Source organism: Medicago sativa, chromosome 5, assembly GCF_051527215.1.
Source record: "Medicago sativa cultivar Bolivia chromosome 5, Bolivia_mono, whole genome shotgun sequence".
Taxonomy (NCBI): Eukaryota; Viridiplantae; Streptophyta; class Magnoliopsida; order Fabales; family Fabaceae; genus Medicago; species Medicago sativa.
Genome location: NC_140753.1, coordinates 24,813,367 through 24,835,374, shown reverse-complemented (window position 1 = coordinate 24,835,374; position 22,008 = coordinate 24,813,367). Strand labels below are relative to the sequence as shown.

Here is a 22,008-nt window from a genome sequence, read left to right as displayed (position 1 = left end):
TAGATGAAAACTTTTTTCTTTGGTACGTGTAAATGTTGATCTTTGGTTCCTCAATTCAGCGACAAGATTTCTTTATTACAAGGTGGATAACATTCCTTTTATCTACTCCCTCCGGTCACTATTATAAGCAAAAGTTCCTTTTTTAGATTCATTCAATAAATGATGTATGTAGTCTATATATAGACCACATACATCATTTATTGAATGAACCTAAAAAATCAATTTTTGCTTATAATAGTGACCGGAGGGAGTATTTGAGGCTCCGAGTTGGTGCAAACCCGAGGAGTCTTATTACTTGGCAGTTGGTGATTAAGGTCACTAAAAAGAGATTGAATATATTCTTGGTTAAATAGATGTGTAAGTCTTGAAGGGAATTATGTGTGTGTTGATCAAAGAAAGAGTAAGGCCTAGGAATAAAGGATTTAACATGGGTGAATTTAATTAGTGTTATTGGCCGTGGGGAGGTGAAGGTTGTTGGTGGAGAATGAATGCTTGGTGTGTCCAAACATCGTGAAAGTGTATTAGTGGAAGGATAGTAGTGGAGTGGGGAGGTGATATGCCCACAAGTGTATTGGTATATAATCTTTATAAAAGGTTATTGATCCATGTAATCTTCTTATCATAAAGGTTACCTTTTTTTTTTAAGTATCTAGCTAAATTTGTTTTTAGATTTTGAAGGATGATGATTCCTTTTGGTTTTGAAAATATAATTTGATAAAAGTATCATGAAATCGTTGGTGTTTATCACGAAAATGAAAAATCTCAATCCTATTTATTTCTATGGAAATGATAGATAAAGTGACAAAATTTAATTGGTTGAGACCTTTTCTTAATAAAAACTCTAGATAAATAACAATGCTCTTATTTCTAATGCCACACAAGAACTTATGTCTAAGGATGAGGTAGCTCTAAAATATCATTTGTTCTCTTTCAAGAAAAAATGGTGTGCCCAATCTTCTTGGGTCCCTATTATTGTGGTTTCGATGTCGATGAGCCCCACTTAACCATGTTACCCATTTTCATTCCAAAGACCTCTACGACATTCTCATGCTTTAAGACCTTTTGTCTAGCCTTATAATTCCAGGAACTTCCTTGTCTTTCAACAAGGATGTTGCCTTGATTTTTCTATTACACACTAAGGCTATATCAGGTCTTTGAAGTCCCAAAATAAAAGAAAAGAAAGGAATTACAGAAAGTTTGTCATATGACTACTTTACATGACTCCAAGATAGAAGGGATACTATTAATTGACTCATCATAGGGATGAGATTCCATATAAAAGAAATCAAAACAAGAATTTTAAATAAAATAAAAGAAACGAGATACAATAGTTTTCTTTGGTGCAAGTGGAGAGAAATCAAGCTTAGTCTTGCCCTATTTATAGCCTAAGTCTTCTGATGTTGTGCATCATTAGATATATTTATATATACATGAAAATTACACATGAATGAAAGGTAAGCGTGCAACAAGCTGTGAATTTAAGTCTTTTTCGTTACTAAAATAATCCTCATGAACACAACATTTATAGACATGTGTGACATTGAATTATGCATGACCCATTGAACTTTATGTAGAAGGTCAGCAACCTCTAGTACTAGTAAGCCAAAAGTGTCAAACGTAAATGGTATGAAGGCGTGTCGATTGTCATAAAAAGTAATAAAATAAGTTCACAAGGATGTTACAGTCATAGTTTTGAGAGGACATGTGGGTAGGGAGGGGGTGTCCCTAAAGGAATGATTCCCATGTTTTTTCTTAATTACAAATCAAAAGGATGGAAAAAAATTCGATGCGGGTATTTGGGATGAAAATCGTTGAACATACAAATCTTTGAACATGTTTTGCACTTCAATAAAGAAATAATAATAATGCATTTATAATTCATATCATATAGATCCCTAATGTAAGTACACATAGGATGCAATGCTAATTAGACAACAACTATATATTTGTCAAAAAAAAAAAAAAACTCTGACATATAGATTCAACTAATTCGGGTTAGTGCAAGAAAATAACCCACCACTTTATCATCAAAATAGAGATTCTGGTGAATATATGTATGTTAGTATACAACCGACCTACTGACATTAGTCCTACTATGAACATACAACAGGTATGATACAATTTATAAATTATCATTGTCAAACGACACACACTTCATGCTTTGTCTAGAGCCATTTACAACAGACTTAATCACCACAATATTATATTGTTAGATCATACTAACCCATTTTGCGATTTTTATACTCTAACCCAAACAATATGTCTTATCATTTAAAAGGCATAAGTCATTAGAGGCAACAATTTTTAAATGAGAGACCAGATCAATTGCATGCTAAAAATAGTTTCAAGGTAAAGATTAATTAAGCAATTTTTAAAATTATTTTTTGTAGCCAAAATAATTTTATGCAAGATCGCATTTAAATGAAAATCATTTTGAGTGTGTGATTTAATTTCAAGAGATTTTTTTTCTACTACTCACATGAAAATCCAAAAAGGAATAAAAACCTAAATCAACGTCATATTATTGGCAAGGGAGGACATGGTATTGTGTACGTAAAGATGGTTGAATTTGGATGGAACAAGAAAAAGCGGCTAAGTATCATGCACAACGAAGTTGAAGTCCTTGGGATGTTTAAGCATCGAAATTTGATCAACCACGCAGACGACTGGATTGGAGAGGAATATGGTTTAGTCTTATATGAAAACATGGAAAATGGAAGCCTTCGTTATATTTTGCATGAAAAGAAACCCCCACCACCATTAACATGGAACGTACTTGAGAATTTCGGGCACTCACCTCACAAGACCAACTGGAAAGATCATTGGCACTCAAAGATCAACCACAACCATCCAAAGCCTTGACAATAAACCTATATTCTTACTATTTCTTTTGTGAAAGCAAGCAATGAATCAATAATATTCTTTCAAAATTTTGATCATAAGGCCATAATAAAGAAATTTTATTTATTTTTCAACAATATTGAAATGCCAATTAAAAATACAAGCTAAAAAACCTAATTTAAGTTCATTTGAGCATTCATATTTTTTAAATTTTAAGGCATATGTGAATCAATCACCTTTAAGAGATATAACCTACAGGTCGGGTCATCTATCTAATCTAAACGTGTGCAATTTCCTTTTAGTGCCCAGGTATATGAGGATCAATCACCTTCAGGAAAACGGACCTAAGGGTAAGATCACTTTTCTTAGTGAGTGCAATTTCCTTTAACTGCCCAACAAATTACTTTTTAAGCTCAAGATAAATTTCTTATTTCTAGGTTTCCTAAACTTTTATTTCAAAGGTATTCATTTTCATTTGCCATTTATCAAGTCCAAATAAAAATAAGTATCTTTTCATTATGCAAGCTTCACAAAAAAGATAATATTTACATCAAGGTTACAAGTCAAGCATCAAGGAGTTCATGAGTCAATGGAATGTTTCAAAGGAAAAAGGGCAATGAATCATTTTTCATACAAGGATCATAACGTGTTCTTCAAGTATTGATTCATTATGAAGCTTGGTTTGAGTGGTTTACTGGTTTAGAGTTTTAAATTTTGTTTTGTTATTGAAGGATTGTATGGATGAGGGTTAGTAGGCTATGTTTGAAGGTGGGGCCGGAACGATGTTTTTCGAGTGTTTTGATGGTTGGGGATGGATGGAATGGAAATCTTGAAGTGTTTTAGAGGATGAAGGTATGTTGCAACCAACCATAGTGCCACATTTCAGCTGGTCGTAACAGACAATGGGTTTTGAACTAGACGAGGATCTTGAAAAGTTTGGGGTTATCTATAATTTTGTGCTACCATTGGTCGTAATGCTCTATGTTTTTTATTTGGATGTTCGGTTGTTTTTGGTGCTTTAGATTCCTTTCTTGAAATTTTCATGTGAATTCTATCTTTACTTAAACGTCAGAGACCTAAAAAATGCTTTATTGGCAAATGAGAATTGCTAAGTATCATGACAGATTTTATCCCGACTGTTTCACGAGAGAGCATGCACTCTGATTTTTTCTTAAATTACGTCCCACCATCCCCTTGAATTGTGGTCAGGAAACAACTTTATTGGACAATTACTTTTTGCTAGCTGTTATAGCATCACTCTTAGCAAATAAAGTATGGCTTGCCTCCCACAAAACACTTGTTTAAGGTATTAAGCTTGACCTTTTTTACCTTAGAGTTTTAAGGTCGTCGGACATTAGGGAAAAGGTATCCCTTTCCTTAAACTTCTTCTTATCATAGCCTTCTTCATCTATGTGTTTCAATTTGGAAGTTTTTTTTTTTTTAATGGCAAAATATATTATATATAAATAGGGGATTAGATCCCAATTATTACACCAAAAAAAAAATACACTAAAACACCCAACGAAAAATCAACAACACCGTCAATTTTCCATTACCACCAACAGAGTTCAATAAAGCAGACGACAATGATTTGTTGCTACAAACGATCAGATTCGACCACCACTCAACTTCCGATATGTCGGAGGAGACGCCAAAAAAGCCTAAAAGACTTGAGTCAAAACAACTGGCTCCCGATCTCGAATCAAAATTAATCGGCCCACCAGACTCCCGACACAAATCAAAAAGGCACCCCTCAACTCACGAACCAGCACAGCAAACACCTAAACCTGTCCAAAAATTTGGCCCACCAATATCCCGATGCCAAATTCGTAATACGGAGAAGAGGTGGCAAATCGATTCAGCTGGAACAAAAACAAACCAAAAAAAGCCACAAAATCAACCACCACAAGCACCGCCACGAACACCTTTTCAGCGCCACCCTCTGGACCACTTAAATAATAATGTTAAATTATTAAATAAAACATAACTAAAAACATAATAAAATACTGAGTTATCACATTTTACCTTTTGAAAAGTTTGATATGAATTGTCATTTTGCTCTTGGAATCCTAATAGGAGGACTTGTACATTCTAGCCCTTTTTTTCCTTTCAAAAACAACTTCCTCCATAATTGACTAATCATTAAAAATGTCAAGGACAAAATACATCTGATTTTTCACAAGAACCAAAATTTGAAGCTTTTTAAAAATAATTCATTTTGGTGCACAAACAAAGTTCAATGAAGAGAACTGGAAACAAAAGCTATCAACTTGTGAAGCGATTAAAACTCTAGAATACAAAATAGATAATATTTTACCTCAAATGTCATTTCTATAAAAGAAGGGTAAAGTTTAGAAGAATTAAGTGGGGAATAAGAAAGATAAGTTCATAATGAAAGTGAGAGAAAGTAAAAAGAGAAGAACAATAAGGATGATATAATATTTTAAGGGAATTCAATAACCTAATTTAATTGTAGTGTTTTTATACAAAATATTGGGAAAATACCAATAAACAAATAGTGAAAGTTAGTTTATGAAATATAAGTCTAGACAAAAAGTTCAAAGCATGAAAATAGAGTAAGAAGTTTTAGGCTATGTTTGGATTGATGGAATATGATGAAGTGGAATGGAATGGTGTGGTATAGAATCATGCTCCATTGTTTGGATTTGTTAAAAATGAATGGAATGGTACGGAACACAATGGAATCCATTTCATCCCATACCACCATTTTCTTTTATTTTTCATTCCTTCCAATTTGGGGTGTATCTAATGGAATGAAACATTTTAATTAAATAATTACTCTTTTATCCCTATTTTTATTTCGTCGGTGAAATAATTCTTCATCCGCTCTCTTTTCTCGTTTCTTTTTCTATTTCTCAATTGATGTATAGTTGTGTTCTTCGTGTTGCTTCGTTTCCTGATTCTTAAACAAACAATGAATTTTTGAGAAGTTGATTTACATTTTCATGTGTTTCTTTTGTCTTTATTGAAATCTATTTTCACGTGCTATTCCTTTTGTATATCTATATTAAAACCCAGTGCATCATCTAATCAGTAGAAGATGGCATAACTTAGAAGAATTCATTTGCTAATATTACATATTATATCTTTTGTCTTTATTGAAATCTTGTGAAACACAATGCCACCTTTTGGAATCAGTAGAAGATGGCATAACTTAGAAGATTTCACATTTTACCTTTCCAAAAGTTTAGATTTCATTCATCTTAAAAAAATTGAAAAATACTTCTCAATTTCATAACTTAGAAGAAAAAGGTGGCATTGTGTTTCACAAGTCCCTGTGGATCCTATACTCTTCTTATTACGACGACAACCTTTTACACTTGCGGGTGTGTCAAGTTTTTGGCGTCATCGTTGATAGATATTTAACAAGTGTACTAAAAATTATCATAGTAATAAAAATCAAGTTTGTATCCACGAGGATTGTTATTAACTTCTACTCGGTAAAATCGTTAATGTAAAAGATGTGTTAAAATTGGGGGTGGGGGAGCACGACACAAATAATTCGGTATACAATTTCAGGTTAAAAATGATTAAGTCCTTCAAGTCCTCTATTGCTCGTTGTTGGCAAATTGCATCTATTCTCTACAATTGTTCACTCTTGACTCAGAACGCTCTTCTAAAGTTACAATCTCTTAAGTGAATATGTGACTGTTGGAGGTAGGGATGTCAATGGGTACCTTTAGGTACAAATAGTATGATAGTTCCCCGAATGAAAGGAAAGAACTTGATGCATTTTTCAAGTTGCTGAAAGAATATATTGTTGATGGGGTTTTTATAGATATGTGCACAAGAAGTTTAGTCACTGAGAAAAAGCTACAATCGGTTATGATTCTGTCCCTGGAGAACTACAGATCAATAACAGACTCGTTACTCTACAAGTGTGGTTTCTAGGTCATTAGTATTTCAATATTCTTTTTTTTTTATTAAGTGTAGGTATTTTATAATGTAAATTGTGTATATTTTAATGCTTTATGTGTTTGGATTGTAGATATGAGATAGTGAAGGGCGAGAGAGATTTTAAAATGATGATGTTGATGCAATTTATATAGGGGCAGATTGTTGTGTTCTAGTCTATGGTGTTAATGTCATGGATTCATTTGATGTGCTTGATAACTCACAAGAAGTTTCTCGCCAACCTTTGTGACAAACTCCATGTGCCAGTTATCAAACATATCAAATAATTTCATGACATTAACATCGACTTGAACACAACAATGTGCCTCTTTATAAAATGCAATTTCTTCATCAATTTGAAATCTCTCTCGCCATTCAGTATCTGATATCTACATACACATAAAGCATTGAAATATACACCATTTACGTAATAAAATACCTAAACTTAATAAAAAAAATTGAAATACTAATGACATAGAAATTAAAGCCCATTTGCAGAGTAACGAGTTTGTCATCGATCTGCAGTTCTCTATGGACAGAACCAGCACCGATTGTAGCTTTATATCAGTGACTAAACTTCTTGAGCACATATCTATAAAAATTTCATCAACAATATATTTTTCAAGAAACTTTGAAAATGCATCAAGGTATCTCCTATCACCTTGGCGGACTCGTTTATATATCATGCATACCCATTGAAATAATACAGAAAAAAGAATTAATTTTTTGATTGTTACTGTGATTAAAAAAATAAGAATAAATTTTATATTTGCTATATTATTCATGTAATTGAAAAAAAAAACATTGTTTGTAACAATTTGAAAATCATAGTTTTTTTTGTTACAAAAGTCACAAATATTTTTATCTATAACGTTAATAAAAACATTTAAATAAAAAAACACCGTTCTTAATTTACATGCATTATTATAATAACAAAAAGTGTGAAGACGGGCAACTAAACACTAGTAAAATAAAAAATAGATATATTTTTTAACAGAGAACGTCATAAACATAAACACTTTTTTTTTATAAACATTTAGAATTCTACTTACTATTTCTTCAATAAATTAAAAATGTCTATCATTTCCAATCTACAATCAATCAACTCAAATTCACAGATCAAAATCTAATCGAACATATTACAGTCATAAATCATAGATCCAATAAATGTAATTTATTAGCATAATCTATTTTGATTTTGAAATTGGATTATGTTAAATTAGGGTGCCAAGAAAATACAATGGTAGAAAAACTCACAAAAGTGATGGTGGAGCAGGTCCATTCATGGAGGCGCGTAGTGACATGCATCAATGTTGTTCGACAATTTTTCGGCTACAATGAAAATATGATTACACATACAGACTACATTAGTTTTGCATATTTGATATAAAGGATATACTTCAAAATTCAGATTCATATTTGATATAACAACACACCTGATTTTCAGTTGATAACAAATCAAGCCTCATATACCAAGGCTTGACATTTATTCAAACCAAGATGATGAAAATAAGACGCGTTTCAATCAGAAACATATTTTCCTGCTTCGAAGATTGATTGGATGGGAACGATTCTATGAGTAATGTAGATAAAAGAAGATGACATGTCTAATGTTATGAGTAAATTTGATTTTTCACATTAGTTTATAGACTAAAATATGGTACTTAGGTCACTCTAACTTTTGAAGGGGCACTTTAACCAAAGAGGCTTTTTACATAGGGACAAAAAGAAAGAAAGAGGAAGAGATGACTTGAAAATAAGTTGAGCAGAAAGAAAGAAAGAAAGAAAGAAAATAGAAAAAATTGATAAGTTGCATAGTTTTGGTGTGTGTAAGAATGTGACCCAAGCATCCTTTATATAATGCAAAAACTGTATTTTAAAGGTATAACTCATTATTAAAATATAATTTAAAATTCACACACTAAAGGTATAAATACACCATATATAAATGTATTGTAAATAATCTTTGGAAAAAAAAGGTTTAATAAGACGATAATATAGACTACATTAAAATGCATTAAATGTCTTTGAAAATTGGTCAAAATTTGTTTTTTTTTCTGGTGTATATTAAATGTCTTTGAAAATGGGTCAAAATTCGAACTATTTTTGTTGTTGAAGGTCAAAGTTTGAATTTCACATTAAAAAATGACTATTTTAAAAATGTTTAAATGAGATAGTAAATAATTTTTTTTTTATAGAATTAATAACAAAGCATTTTCAAGATTCAAAATTTAAAATCATGACCACTATTATTGGTACCTCTTAGTGGAATGACTTGCCACTGTTTGTTTGAGACGAATTCTTTTAGAGTCGGCCCAACATATACCGAGGCCCGAGGCGAGTTCTAAAACGAGCCTTTTTTTGGCAAAAAAATTATATTATATTTATAATTCAAAATTTATTTTGTAATCATATTGCAAAATCTCTTATTAAATTATTGTATTTCCATGTTATTTAATATTATTTTGTAAGCAACATACGCATTTGAAAAAGACAATAAAACAATGGGGTAAATTATACTTGGAATCCTTTAAGTTGGAAGTATGCAATATATTAGTCCTTTAGTTATTTTGATCACGCATAAGTCCTTTAAGTTTGTAAAATATTGGTCCTTTAAGTTATTTTGATCACACATAAGTCCTTTAAATTTGTAAACGTTTTCGAGTTATTCCTTTTGCCACATCATCGTCATTGTAATGTTTTGTTAACAGAAAGACAAAATTGAAAACATTTACAAACTTAAAGGACTTATGTGCAACCAAAATAATTTATAAGATCAATCTGTAGTATATGGGCTTCATCATTTTTTGTATCATCTTGGGTGTAGTGCCTCACTCTTCCTTATATATAATTTCTAGCAAATAATATATGCATGTCTACCTAGTGGTTGGTTGGTTGGTGTGATTCACACAACCTGCTGCTCCTGGGTTCGAGACATGCATCCGTGGTTTCTATGAATTGATTTGATTAAAAATTATTGATTAAATGAGGTATTCTAAAATACCTTTCTTTTGTCATTAGGTATTCTAAAATACCTTTCTTTTGTCATTTTTTTCGATTAAAAATTGATTAAATGAGGTATTCTAAAATACCCTTCTTTTGTCATTAGGTATTCTAAAATACCTTTCTTTTGTCATTTTTTTCGATTAAAAATTATTGATTAAATGAGGTATTCTAAAATACCTTTCTTTTGTCATTTTTTTCGTTGCACCGGCAGATTGATCAATGATGTCCAACTTTTTTATTGTATAATTGAATGATTTTGTGGTTGTTGATATGTGTTGGTTGTTTTATTTTTTTCTTCTGAATTGTCTATAAATCTTGTGATTAGTGATCAACATCTTTGATTTATTGTATGGCGACATATTTGATTCGATATATTTTGATAATGCCTAAAAAACATGTTCATTCATATAAAAAATAAGTAAAGAATGTGAGGAATTTTGTTTCTCACAAATAGCTCACACACATCATATATATGAAGCCTGGGTATGGATACGGGTATGATACGATACGGGCACGCGGATACATAATTTTTTTTAATTTAGGATATGATACGGCTATGTAACGTTGACAAAAAATTTATACTAAAACTGTGAAAAATACTTGAAGAAAATAAGCATTGATTACTCTTGATCATTATATTATTATAAAAGTCAACATATTTAAAAAATAATACATGTGATCAAAATAAATAAAAATGTAAAGTTTTCTTAGAAACCATATTATATTTTCATATGTTGGGTCTCGATTTTGGAGTATCCGGGCTTCATCATTTATTTTTTGTCAAGTTGGTGGCATTGGTTGTAGTGCCTCACTCTTCCTTATCTATAATCTCTAGCAAATAATATATGCATGTGTACCTAGTGATTGGTTGGTTGGTATGATTCACACAACCTGCTGGTCCTGGGTTCTAGACATGCATCAATGGGTTCATGAATCGAGTAATTGATGTATTCTAAAATACCTTTCTTTTGTCATTTTTTTTTGTTATAAAATCTTCCAAAAAAATGTCTCCATCTAGTAACCAAACAAAACAACTAACCCCACCAACACACACATCCTTGAAAACGACAATCTCTGTGTATCCTTGACCACCAACACAAGAAAAAACCCTAACCACACACATCCTAGTTAAGATCAAACCACCATCTCCTTCTCCAGCAAGGCTTCAACGAACATCCAATCTTAAAGGACACAATGACATCATCTTCAAAGTGGAATTTCAAATTCTATCACATCCATTTCAAATCCAAATCTGTATTCGTTGCCATGTTAACACACTGTTGGTTGTTGTTTGTTGGTTCATACATGAATATGCTTACTTCATTTTTGGTTGAGGATGAACACTGTTTTTGTTAAATACTTGTTTTTCGTGGTTAAGAATAAACTTCTTTGCTTGTTTATCTCATTAACGCAACTCAATTTGATTTTTGTTTTATATGTTCAATGATAGAAATCCATCCAGATGCTACCAGTCAATTGTCTATCCAAATTGGATATAAACAAATGGCCTTGTGATATTATGATCTTACTATTTGTTCTCATATTTGATTGGAGAGGTGTGACGAAACTAATTATATTTGATGTTTTTTATTTTATTGATTTGAATTTTTCCTTTGTGCACAATTGGTTAAAAGCACTTAAAGCTCAGCCTCATGGGTCGATTGATCTACCTAATGGAGTCAATATACTTGTTGACATCACAACTAGTGCTCTTCAAGCCTACATAAAATATGGAAAAACAGTGGCACTTCAGCTTGGACTTCATGTGCCAACCAAAGTTCAACTTGAATATTTGATTAAGGATAATAGATTCAAGTTGGAGATTGTAGGTCCCGTGGCTGGAGAATTGGGAAAGTCTACCAATAAACAAGTTATGGTACGTAGTAGTGACACTAACAATGCTTCTTTTGAAAAAACCAGTGAAGATGAAAACGAGAGTGGTGATGAAACAAGTGAAGATGAAAATGAGGGTGGTGATGATTCAAGAAACGATCTTAACGGAATTGATGATGGTGATGACAACAGTGGTAATGGTGGTAAAATTCAAGATGGTAACGAGAGTGATGATGATTGGCTGCATCATAATCATCATCCAGATTGCTACCAAGACTTAGATTGGGAAACTCGTGTAACAACAACTATGGTAAGGAAGAAGAATTCGTCAGGCTTGGTATGTGTTTCGAGTTGTAATTTTTGTTGTGCATAGTTGTAGTGTGGTTCAAGTGCAAGTATGATATAACTTTGTTATCATATTGAAAATGATATTGTATCCCTTTAATGCAGCGTTTTCCTCAAAACACAGTGAGGTTCTCCCTAAACAGGCTCATCGATTCAATTCCGCTCATCCACATGGATAGCGGACAAGTTTATCAATGCTTAATTCTTTCTGCAGACGTACGCCGCCATAGGAGGAGGTATTTGGTCGGAGGGTGGTTCGATTTTCTTAGGCAATACAACCTAAGGGTCGATGACGTACTGAAGTTTAACCTTGACGAGCCTATTGATAAGCTGTACGTAAACATTGTCCAGAGCAAAACATTATAAATGTGTTTCCATGTATGTGTATCTTAACGACATTGCTTGTTGTGTAACTTTGTGTGTTTTGAGACTGAACTATACGTGGTTGTATTTAATTGCATAATTGTTGTCGTTTATTTACTTCAATCCATCTGTGTTAAATACCATAGATTTATCTAGTTGGAAAATGTTTTAGATTGCAATTGTCGCGGAAATCTTTTTTTTAGTAATATAATTCAGACAAAACACGCCCTTCCAAGTTATGTTAATACGAACAAAACAAAACACGTTTTGACAATAATATTGGTTTAGTAAGTCATTTTCATGCAATTTTCATTTGTGATGACACTCAAAACTAGTAAACAAATTGTAACATCCTATACTAATAAACATGTCATAATAATGATTACGTTCAAAAAACATTAGCAACGTTATGTCACTAGTTGAAATTGACACAATACATACTTTTAACATAACTTTAATGAATACAACATTCTATCACAAATTAAAGATCAACATACAACAATTTATCACAAATTCATGTGAGGAGGCAAATGTCAATACGGCATAACCAAATACTAGGTACAAGATAGATACGCCAAATTTTGATTTTAACTATTACATACAACAATTTATGTATATTATTCACACTGAATAAAGACAACATTACAACTTATGGAAAATATATATAGAGTTGTGGAATTATATTTTCCAAACTTTGATCACATTTGATGTTGTCTTGTTTGCAAAACTCATCCTCAGAGTATCATTGTCCACAAAACTATTTATTTGAACAATTTTTTTCCAGTCTTATTCTTATGATCCGTGATATTCCTATAAACATCACATGGAACCTCAGTAGTGCCTTGAGGTCCACAGAGGACTACTTCCGTATACCGTTTTGCTTTGGATGTAATGACCAGAATCTGGACTTAGTTTTTGTGTAGAAAATATAATATATTAGTCTTTTAGATAGGAAAAGAACTTAATGAACCAAAAATAGATTACTAAATGATCCCCAGTTGCAGCCAAATTAGTCAAAGTGACTTCAAAATGCCTTATTGGTTCATCCACGGCCCTACGGAATGTATGTTCAGATGGCAATCTGCTCAACCCCATAGATTCCTCATAGTAGACATTGACAAAGAAAATGTTATTTCCATGATATGTAAAAAGCATTAACCTGTCACCAGATATTCCAAATACATCCCTTACACAGAGCCAATTTTCGATCATCAATGGATGTCTGGCATGTTTGTTAAACTTAACTTCAATTATGTGCTTGTAAGCATCCATCAATATAAACGTGTCTCCCAATTCTTCATAGAAATCATATACAAAATATCGTGGAAGCTCCAAAAGGCTACAAATGTCAGTCAATGTATAAAAACAATTATAACTACAAAGAGTAAGAATCTACTATATAAAAAGATAAGTCAGAAGGAAATTACGAGAATGTATGGTGATTAATTTTTTTTTCACAAGGATATGAAGGAATCTGATATAAAAAAGTGTAAAATTATAAACTGCATGAAAAAATGCCATATAAATTTGGTTGAGAAGTTATATATGTATGATTACTGGAATTATGTTAGTCTTCTGATGTTAATCATAAAAAGTAATAGACATAATATTATGATTATAGTTTGAAAGATTGTCATGGTAATATGAAGTAGAAGGTTGAACCAATTGTTACCTCATTCAATATGTGAGCAATCAAGAACCCTCCCATGTTATTCTGAGTAAGGTAACGATCAAGTGCATCTATTGTTTTTTATTCTTCGAGAAAATAGGATTGTGATGAGAAATGATTAGTAGGATTGTGATCAAATATTTTGATGGTTATATATAGGTAGAGTATCAGATATACACTAAGTTAGAATTTGTCACGTGGTAGATAAGGAAATTGTTGTAACGTACAAAGACTGGTAAGATGACACATGTTAGGACACATACTATAGCAGTTAACAAAATTGAAGACATGATAGCGGTTGTTAACAAATAAAACTGAAAAGATGATAACTGTAAAACTGAGATCATAGTTAGGACAAATATAATGACGAAAATGTAATAAATTCAACCAGCAAAAACAATAAATATAAAAGGGATATGTAATCCACCAAAAATGCAAACAGAAGGAAAATTCGTACCACCAAAGAAGAAAAATTGCACACCAAAAACCACCGAATTTATAAAATGTGCTTTGGACATGTCAAACAATAATAACAAGAAAACAATATCCAACAAAACAAAACATATTAGTCTTCTTCCATGCACTCATCAACTACAACATCAACCATGCTTACGGTTACAACCCATTTTTGTGACATAGATGGCTCTGGAACAATATGCATCTTTGCACTCAAATTGCAGTACATCATCAGCTTTGTATTTCCAACCTTCACCAAACTTCACACATTGATTCTTTCCTTCCCTTATCAACACCTTGCTTCGTATCACGTATTTGAACGGATCAAACATGCGCACCGTGGGATGCTCGTAAGCACTCATGTAGTCTGCAAACTCTTTCTTGAATGTCTGCACAACACAATAAATTTCATACATCTATCATATAATTCAATCAATTGCCTATGGAATTCCAAAAACAACATGTAAAAGATAGAACTTAACTAGTTGTGATTTCTTAGCAGTGTACTTGGTCAGTGTAACATTGATACAAGCCTTTTAATCTTGCTATGATATGATTGGAAGCTGAATGGTTCCAATGGTCTCATGAAGACATTGATCTTGAATTGGTTCCCACCCAAGTAGTTAAATAAAACACCATGATCACCTTTCAAGGAGTAAAATTTCCTCATTTTGCCCCAACCACCAATGATCAAATGCCGATTGACAGATTGATTGAACCTGATCCAATGAACGTTACCACGTGGATCGGTTAAATCCCAAAACTCAGGAAGCTCATCCTTAAATTTCTTCACAAATCTAGGGTCTACCTCACCAAACTCCTGACAAAATCATATTAATGAATTTAATTGTACATCGCATCTAGAACAAACCTATACATGTACAATTCATCACAAAAGTACGCAGCCGAAAACTCGATTATTAACTATGTCACTAAACACCCTTTATACCTGTAATATAATTGTCTTACCAATCAAACTGTCGATAATCTGATATTCACACCATTAGTCAAACAACAATCACCTTACAGTTTTACCAAGGTCTAACATGAGCATGCCTCAAACTAAATCTCTCAAATAACGACACAGTAACGTCTAACAGTTCTACCAAAGTCTAACCTATGCATGCAACAAATACAGAGTGTTTGAAATAAATTTGAAGAACATAGTCTATGTTTTGTAAACTATTGAGCCTCACGAGTCACGACATTCATACATGATCTTTCATGTTGACCGTTACAAAGCTGTCTAGCACAAAAGAAGAAGATGAGGTATTGTTGGCGGACACGGTGGCCTTTCCATATGCTTCAGCTCCTCTTGCCATGATTTCCAAAGCTTCTGCTTGTTTGAGAAGGAGAAAAAGAGAGGACAAAACCCTTGAAACTTACTTGCACAGAAGCGTTTCTATGACCTTCGATTACTTCTTCAGCTACCTTCAATTAATCTAAAGCAAATTTTTATTACCACATATCCATCAATCCCATCTTGAACGGCTCATCCTCATCATTACACCTATTGAATAATTAGTTTCTAAAATTTTTTATTATAAAAAATTACTTATCTTAATCCCAATAAATGTGTAACCATATAAAAATTAATTTCTTTTTATAAAAAAAAAATCACTTTTTTTGTCAAGTGGTTATAAATTCATATTTTAAAGGTTAATAATGTGGTGTATCGGGTTCGAACCACGACCCTTCGTATAATATGCAATGTCTCTACCAAGTGAGTTGAGCACACAAAGACTAAAAAAAATAAATATGTTGCTCATAAAACTTTCAAAAGTAATTTTTCACAAAGAATAATTTATATTGGATCAGATTAAATCTAATAAATATTTCTCATTTTTCTTATAAAGAAATGAGGTACAGTAGAAACTCTTTAAATTAATACTCGGTAAATTAATAAACTCTCTAAAATAATAAATTTGTCCGGTCCCGACTTGGGCCAATGTAAAAAATTGAAAAACTCGATAAAATAATAAGATAATAATTTTTTGGGAGATCCCTTCATAATTTTTGGTCCCAAGAAAATCATAAATTAATAATTCATAGAAACTTAAAAAAATATATTACACTCTATTAAAATATGATTCAATAGTTGTCTGTTTTTCTTTAAATTTCAAAAGTCATTATTGATTTCCAATGCATATGAACACAGTAGTTACTAATTTACGTTGAGTCCCAAGGTTCGCTGCAACGTAATTCTAAGAGGCATAGACTAATTTGCCTTTTTGTTTGGTATGTACAATATAATTACTTAAAAACTCTTTAAATTAATAATTATTAATTTATCGATAAATTAATAACTCTCTAAATTAATAAATTTCTCCGGTCCTGACATTATTAATTTATAGAGTTTCTACTGTATATCACATTTAGTTTAAATAATTAAGACCGGGGGTATTATTCAATATTCTATCCATTAGGATAAGTTGTGCAATTCTCAAATTTTAGTTATGGGTGAAATCACATGCAAAAGTACAATTTCCAATTCACCCATTACGGTACTGCAGCAACAGGTTCCTGGTAAGCAATCTGGACCGCATGTTGGTTTTGAGGCACGTTTGACGGCTTAAACACGATCACTCACGGTGAGGGACATGTAATGGTTTCTCACGCTAGCCTGAGCTTCTGTATTTCTGTATTCCTCCAAACAACCAACACATACTTCACCCGTGGATCACACATGTTATTGCTCCAGTTGTTATCATGTTTATTTAAAAGGGTTGTTTTAGACCATATATCTTAGATGTGGAATTCTTCTGAGCACAGCATAATCACTTTCTTTTCTATCTACTGCCAATGCCAAAGGGCCAAAAGACCTAATATAATAATATAATTACGATACATATTAGAGAACTCCTAGGTCTGCATCACATTTCTACATTTATGCTAAACATCAAGAAAACTCCTGCTCCCATTTTACATCCAAATTCACACATTCCTGATTTTGTCTCGCTATAACTAATTTAGGGGAGAAAAAAAAGGACCTTTTTTCTAAGCAATAATTTACTAGTAGTCGTTATAAACTCTCGTGCACTGCAGCTTGTACAAGAAGATTGATTTCAGCAAATTAGTGATGTGACGTGAGTTTGTGGTGCTTGCTGCAATAAAATAGCCATTGACACGATGTCTTCTCTACGCGGATGATCTGGTGAAACACAAGGAACAAAATCGTAAGTAATCTCTTAAAAATATTAACAGGAATTAAATCTTTTGGCAAGGTGAGAGGATGCAGAAAGGATGCACATTACTGTGCAAAGAACCAGGGTCTAACTCATTAGCAACTGTCTTATTAATGTCAACAATGTAGCTCATATGTAGTGATTAGGATATCAAACAGCAATACAAACTGTAGCTTTACAAAACCCGTTGTTAAATTGCACTTAATGAGTTACACCAAAGTCAAAAGTCCAGTCCTCAAATAATTCAATTACATAATTGAAATAAAAGGAGCTCAAAATGTAATTTATCGACAGTATTAGTGTCTCAAGATAAATACTGAAGTCACTAATGTAGTTACCTGATATTCTGGTTCCTCAGTACTTCAATAGTTGATGAAATGCCATCAAATCTGCTGGAACTGTTACTTTGTGCACTCCCAGCATCTTGAGCGAAGTTTTTAGTGATTTTATACGAATGGTGCCCTGAACTCCCCTTCAAATTACTTTGAATTTCTGTCAGTGGGTTCATAAAACTTCCACCCTCATCCCTACGATGCTGAAATCTTTTGCTATTTGTAGTAAATATTTCTTTGCTTCCATTTCTATCAGTTGCACTATGCACAGGATTAGTTGATGTTGAGCTTCCAAAAGAGAGCCTTGATGTTGTATACCGACTGTCTGTCTTCTTCCAGAATTTAGAACTCAAAAAGTCAGTACCAGGTAGCTTGCAACACATGTCTTCTATGGAATCAGCATTGGTAATCCGACCACTTGATACTGCCAAATCATAAGATATTTCATCCAAGGCCATCTCTAGACCATATACGCGTGTCTCCAGCAAATTCATCCCATTTTGGGATGTTCCAATAAATCTCTAAAATCAAATAAAGACAAGGACACAAGTCAGAAATATTTAATTACATGATTTGTTTAAAATAAAATTTAGTAGGAACATATATCAGATAAGCTTTTCATCATATCCAATATAATATCAGATAAGTTTTTGAAAAAGAAAAACAATTAACTGTGTATCACAGTTTACTACAGGTAAAAATTGCTTATATACAAGGAAAAAGGTAGTTCTAAATTCTGATATTGCAGAAATGCAGCATTCATTTCATTACCATTTCGCACATAATCATATCTCCAAAATATAGATAGGAATACTAATTATAATTTTAGCCAAATAAAGTAATGATCTACTACATCAAATTTTTGGTTAATACATGCAGCTTGTCATATTATGATAATCCAAGAAGGAAAAATCATCCCTTCCCAAACCAGAAAGTAAAAAATACAAATAGGAAACCATGTCAAACTTTGTTAGATATCTAGATAAACAAAGAATTAAAAAGCGCAATATAAATAGGTAAAATTACACAATGGAAAAGAACCAGCCTAAACAAATTCGATTCAACGGAGTAAAAAGTATATCATGATGCAATATACCTGGAGCAGGTCTAATAGATTTGATTGTTGGTTTTCAATTTGAACAAGTTGGTCCCGAATCAAAGACAAATCCTCAACATCTTGTGGGCTCTCACAAATTTCATTTACATTGTTGACAGTAACATCTGACTCGAGATCGTCATCATCATAACATGGAACTACACGAGCTTTTGAACCACCAAACTTCCGGATTTTCTCATCAGACATCTTGTTACCGAAAACTCGCTTTACATCAGCCCTCAAATTTGTCGCATTCTGATTTGGGGCTGGCTTAGAAGCTTCAAAGTCCCACCTTTTAATATCATCTACCTTAGTCATGTTTGAAAGAGAGGACTTCGATACAGGAGATTCAAGTTTTTCATCAGATAATTTCTTATGATCCTGCTGATGTAACATCCCCATTCTTGAATTCTTGTCATTATTGTTTAGAGGACTCTCTCTTTTGCCAGAGGATAAAATTGAACCAGTAGATGGAGGGGACCTGTTTGAAGGGACCATTTTCTTTGGTTGGGAAAATTTAGAGCCAACAGATGAACTTCTGGTCCCACATCGACCATTACCGTCATCTGTACCTATGAAAAAAAGGCAAACATAAAGAACAATGAGATTACTACACCAGCAGCTATTAAAGCCTCATTCATTTCTTCAATGGTTAAAAATACAGAAAAAAACCAGTCAAAAGGTATCTTTTCAAATTCCAAAATGGAAATATCTTCATCAATTTGGTGTTTTAACAAAGTGAAAGATAAATTTTGTACAGAACATTTTACAAAAGACCCATTCCAAAAGATTTCAACAACTTGAACGTGATTCCAAATATTTGCACATAATCTTAATGCAACAATACTTATATTCATGAACTACAAAGATCACTATTAGGAAATTAAATTAAAATCTCACCAACTGAAGCACATGCAGACTTAATAGGAGAAGGAACATTTTCAGACACATCCTTTACTTCCTTCCACATATCCAATACACGATTCATAGTCTCTCTAACAACTTTCACCTGCAATATTCACATCAACATTCAACAACACTATTAATTTTCATTTCCTTTTTCTCCTTTTCATTATCACCATTTTCAAAAGGGTATATTCTTCAAACAAAGAATAAAAAATAACAATTTTACTCCTTTTTTGTTTTAATCCCTCAAAAATTTTGTTTAGTTTACATTCGAACAAATTAAAAAACGATTGTTTTTAGTCTCTAACGTCAGCTTATTGAGCAAAGTGACATGGTTAGTAAATTCACAAAACCACGCCACCTTACTCAATAAGTTGACATCAGAGACTAAAATAACAACTTTTGAATTTGTAAGAACTGAATCCAAACAAAATTTACCGGGACTAAAACCGAAAACACTATAATAGCATTGGCGAAAATCATAATTAAACAAAAAATAATAATAATAACGAATTATCTAACATAGACTAAAATCATATTTAAGAAAAAGTAATAAATAATGAGAAATTACCTTATCAAACCTTCGATTTTGCAACGACTCCAAACACAGAACCTTATGCTGCGTCGCAAATTCTCTCTCTACGGACGCTACCTTCCCCAAAGCCTCCGCCGCGGCTTTCCTCACAGTCCAATCCTCACTTCCAAGCAACTCAACAAGATACGGAACCAACCAATTCATCGTTCCTCTACTGGCCGCGCCACCGACGGTAACCACACTTCCGATCAGCACCAACACCGGCGCCTTCGCCTTACACGACTCCGTCTTCAAAACCTTCCCCAACCTCGGAAGCGTATTCCGCCGCAGCAACTCCACATCCACCTCCGGCGCCGCCTCAACCGCCGCCGCAAGACACAACGCACCTCCGATCTGCGCGTTTACATCCTGCTCCACCGTTAACGCCTCCATAAACGGCCTCAAAAACGCAACCGCAAACGCCGGTCCAGTAATCCTTAACGACATTTCCGCCACAGCTTCAACACAAGCAGATCTAACAACAGTATCCGGATCATGAATGCGACGAAGAACAGTAGCGATCATTTTCGACAGAAATGGCGAAAGAGCGTCACCGTGAAACTTCGAGAGAAGAGTTAAGAGGTTAACGCATTGTTTACGAACTGGTGATTTCGTGGAGGAATCGGTGTTGTGAATGCATGAGAGGAACGAGGAGAAAGAGTCGTGGTTTAGGGTTTTAGCGATGGATTCGAGTTCGACGGTGGCGCCGGCGAGTGTGTCGCGGTCGGAGAGTTTGTTGAGGCAAGAGATGACGCGTTGCCGGAGGTTGGGAGGAGTGGTGGCGGTGAGTTGCGGTGGGCCGCTGAGAGAGTGGCGACGTGAGGACATTGTTGTCTTTTCGCGAGGTTCAGTGTCTTGGCATTCGAGAAGAAGAAGAAGAACGGTGGTGAAGGAGTGTTTGAGAGTGTGTGAAACGGTGCGTTTTGTGATTTTTTTGGCGGCAGAGTTTGGAAGAGTATAAGGAGTTGTTTGGCTCTTGTAAGAGAGTTTCCTTATCACTCTGCGCTTTTTATACCAATACCAATGTTTATGATACACGCTCCAAGAAGTCATAAATTAATTGTTTCATGAATAATCAAGAACTTGTAATAAATAGCCACAGTAATGATTCAATTTATCGAAATTTTAAAATTATTTGATTATATGCTTCATTAGTCTAACTAATCTTTGAAATTAAAATACTTCATTAATATTGTCATATTAGTCATTTAATATACCTATTTTATGTCAGATCTATGTACTAATTGTCATTTCGTTATCTATATGAAAAGAGTTATTGTGAGTATTGAATGATTACTTTAGCGTCATGAACAATTTTGACAACAAAGTACACAATGAATGACTATTTTGGAATTTTGATGCATTGAGAGACTATTGTGACTACTCCTTGCACATTCAATGACCAAAATGACTATTACCCCATTAATTTTTAAAGAAATAAATAATCATTTTAGTCTCTCAATAAATTGAAATTCTAAATTAGTTTA

General features: G+C 33.1%; 1 protein-coding gene and 1 long non-coding RNA gene across 3 annotated transcripts; both read right to left on the bottom strand.

Annotated features, from left to right (window-relative positions):
- Positions 1-14,428: 14,428 nt before the first annotated feature.
- On the bottom strand, positions 14,429-14,952 carry LOC146921262 (uncharacterized). The gene is made up of 2 exons (XR_015010766.1): positions 14,911-14,952; positions 14,429-14,817 (listed from the first exon to the last, which is right to left on the bottom strand). It is a non-coding gene; the product is annotated as an uncharacterized LOC146921262 (long non-coding RNA).
- A 2,257-nt stretch (positions 14,953-17,209) lies between these two features.
- On the bottom strand, positions 17,210-21,501 carry LOC146921261 (ARM repeat superfamily protein). Of its 2 annotated transcripts, none has more exons than XM_085714683.1 (5): positions 20,519-21,501; positions 19,942-20,050; positions 19,042-19,613; positions 17,952-18,466; positions 17,210-17,579 (listed from the first exon to the last, which is right to left on the bottom strand). In XM_085714683.1, the coding sequence occupies exons 1-5, from the start codon at positions 21,347-21,349 to the stop codon at positions 17,567-17,569; spliced, it is 2,040 nt and encodes a 679-aa protein (XP_085570809.1). In that variant the 5' UTR covers positions 21,350-21,501; the 3' UTR covers positions 17,210-17,566. The 2 variants fall into 2 exon arrangements, with proteins under 2 accessions (XP_085570809.1, XP_085570810.1); XM_085714684.1 differs by having other exon boundaries at positions 19,042-19,607.
- Positions 21,502-22,008: the final 507 nt, after the last annotated feature.

Excerpts from the sequence above, each read along its gene's own strand:
- LOC146921261 (XM_085714683.1), bottom strand. The coding sequence starts at position 21,349 with ATGTCCTCACGTCGCCACTCTCTCAGCGGCCCACCGCAACTCACCGCC. Across the intron at positions 19,614-19,941 it reads GTCTGCATGTGCTTCAGTTG|GTACAGATGACGGTAATGGT; the intron begins GTGAGATTTTAA and ends TTTTTTTCATAG. Across the intron at positions 18,467-19,041 it reads ATCTATTAGACCTGCTCCAG|AGATTTATTGGAACATCCCA; the intron begins GTATATTGCATC and ends ATTTGATTTTAG.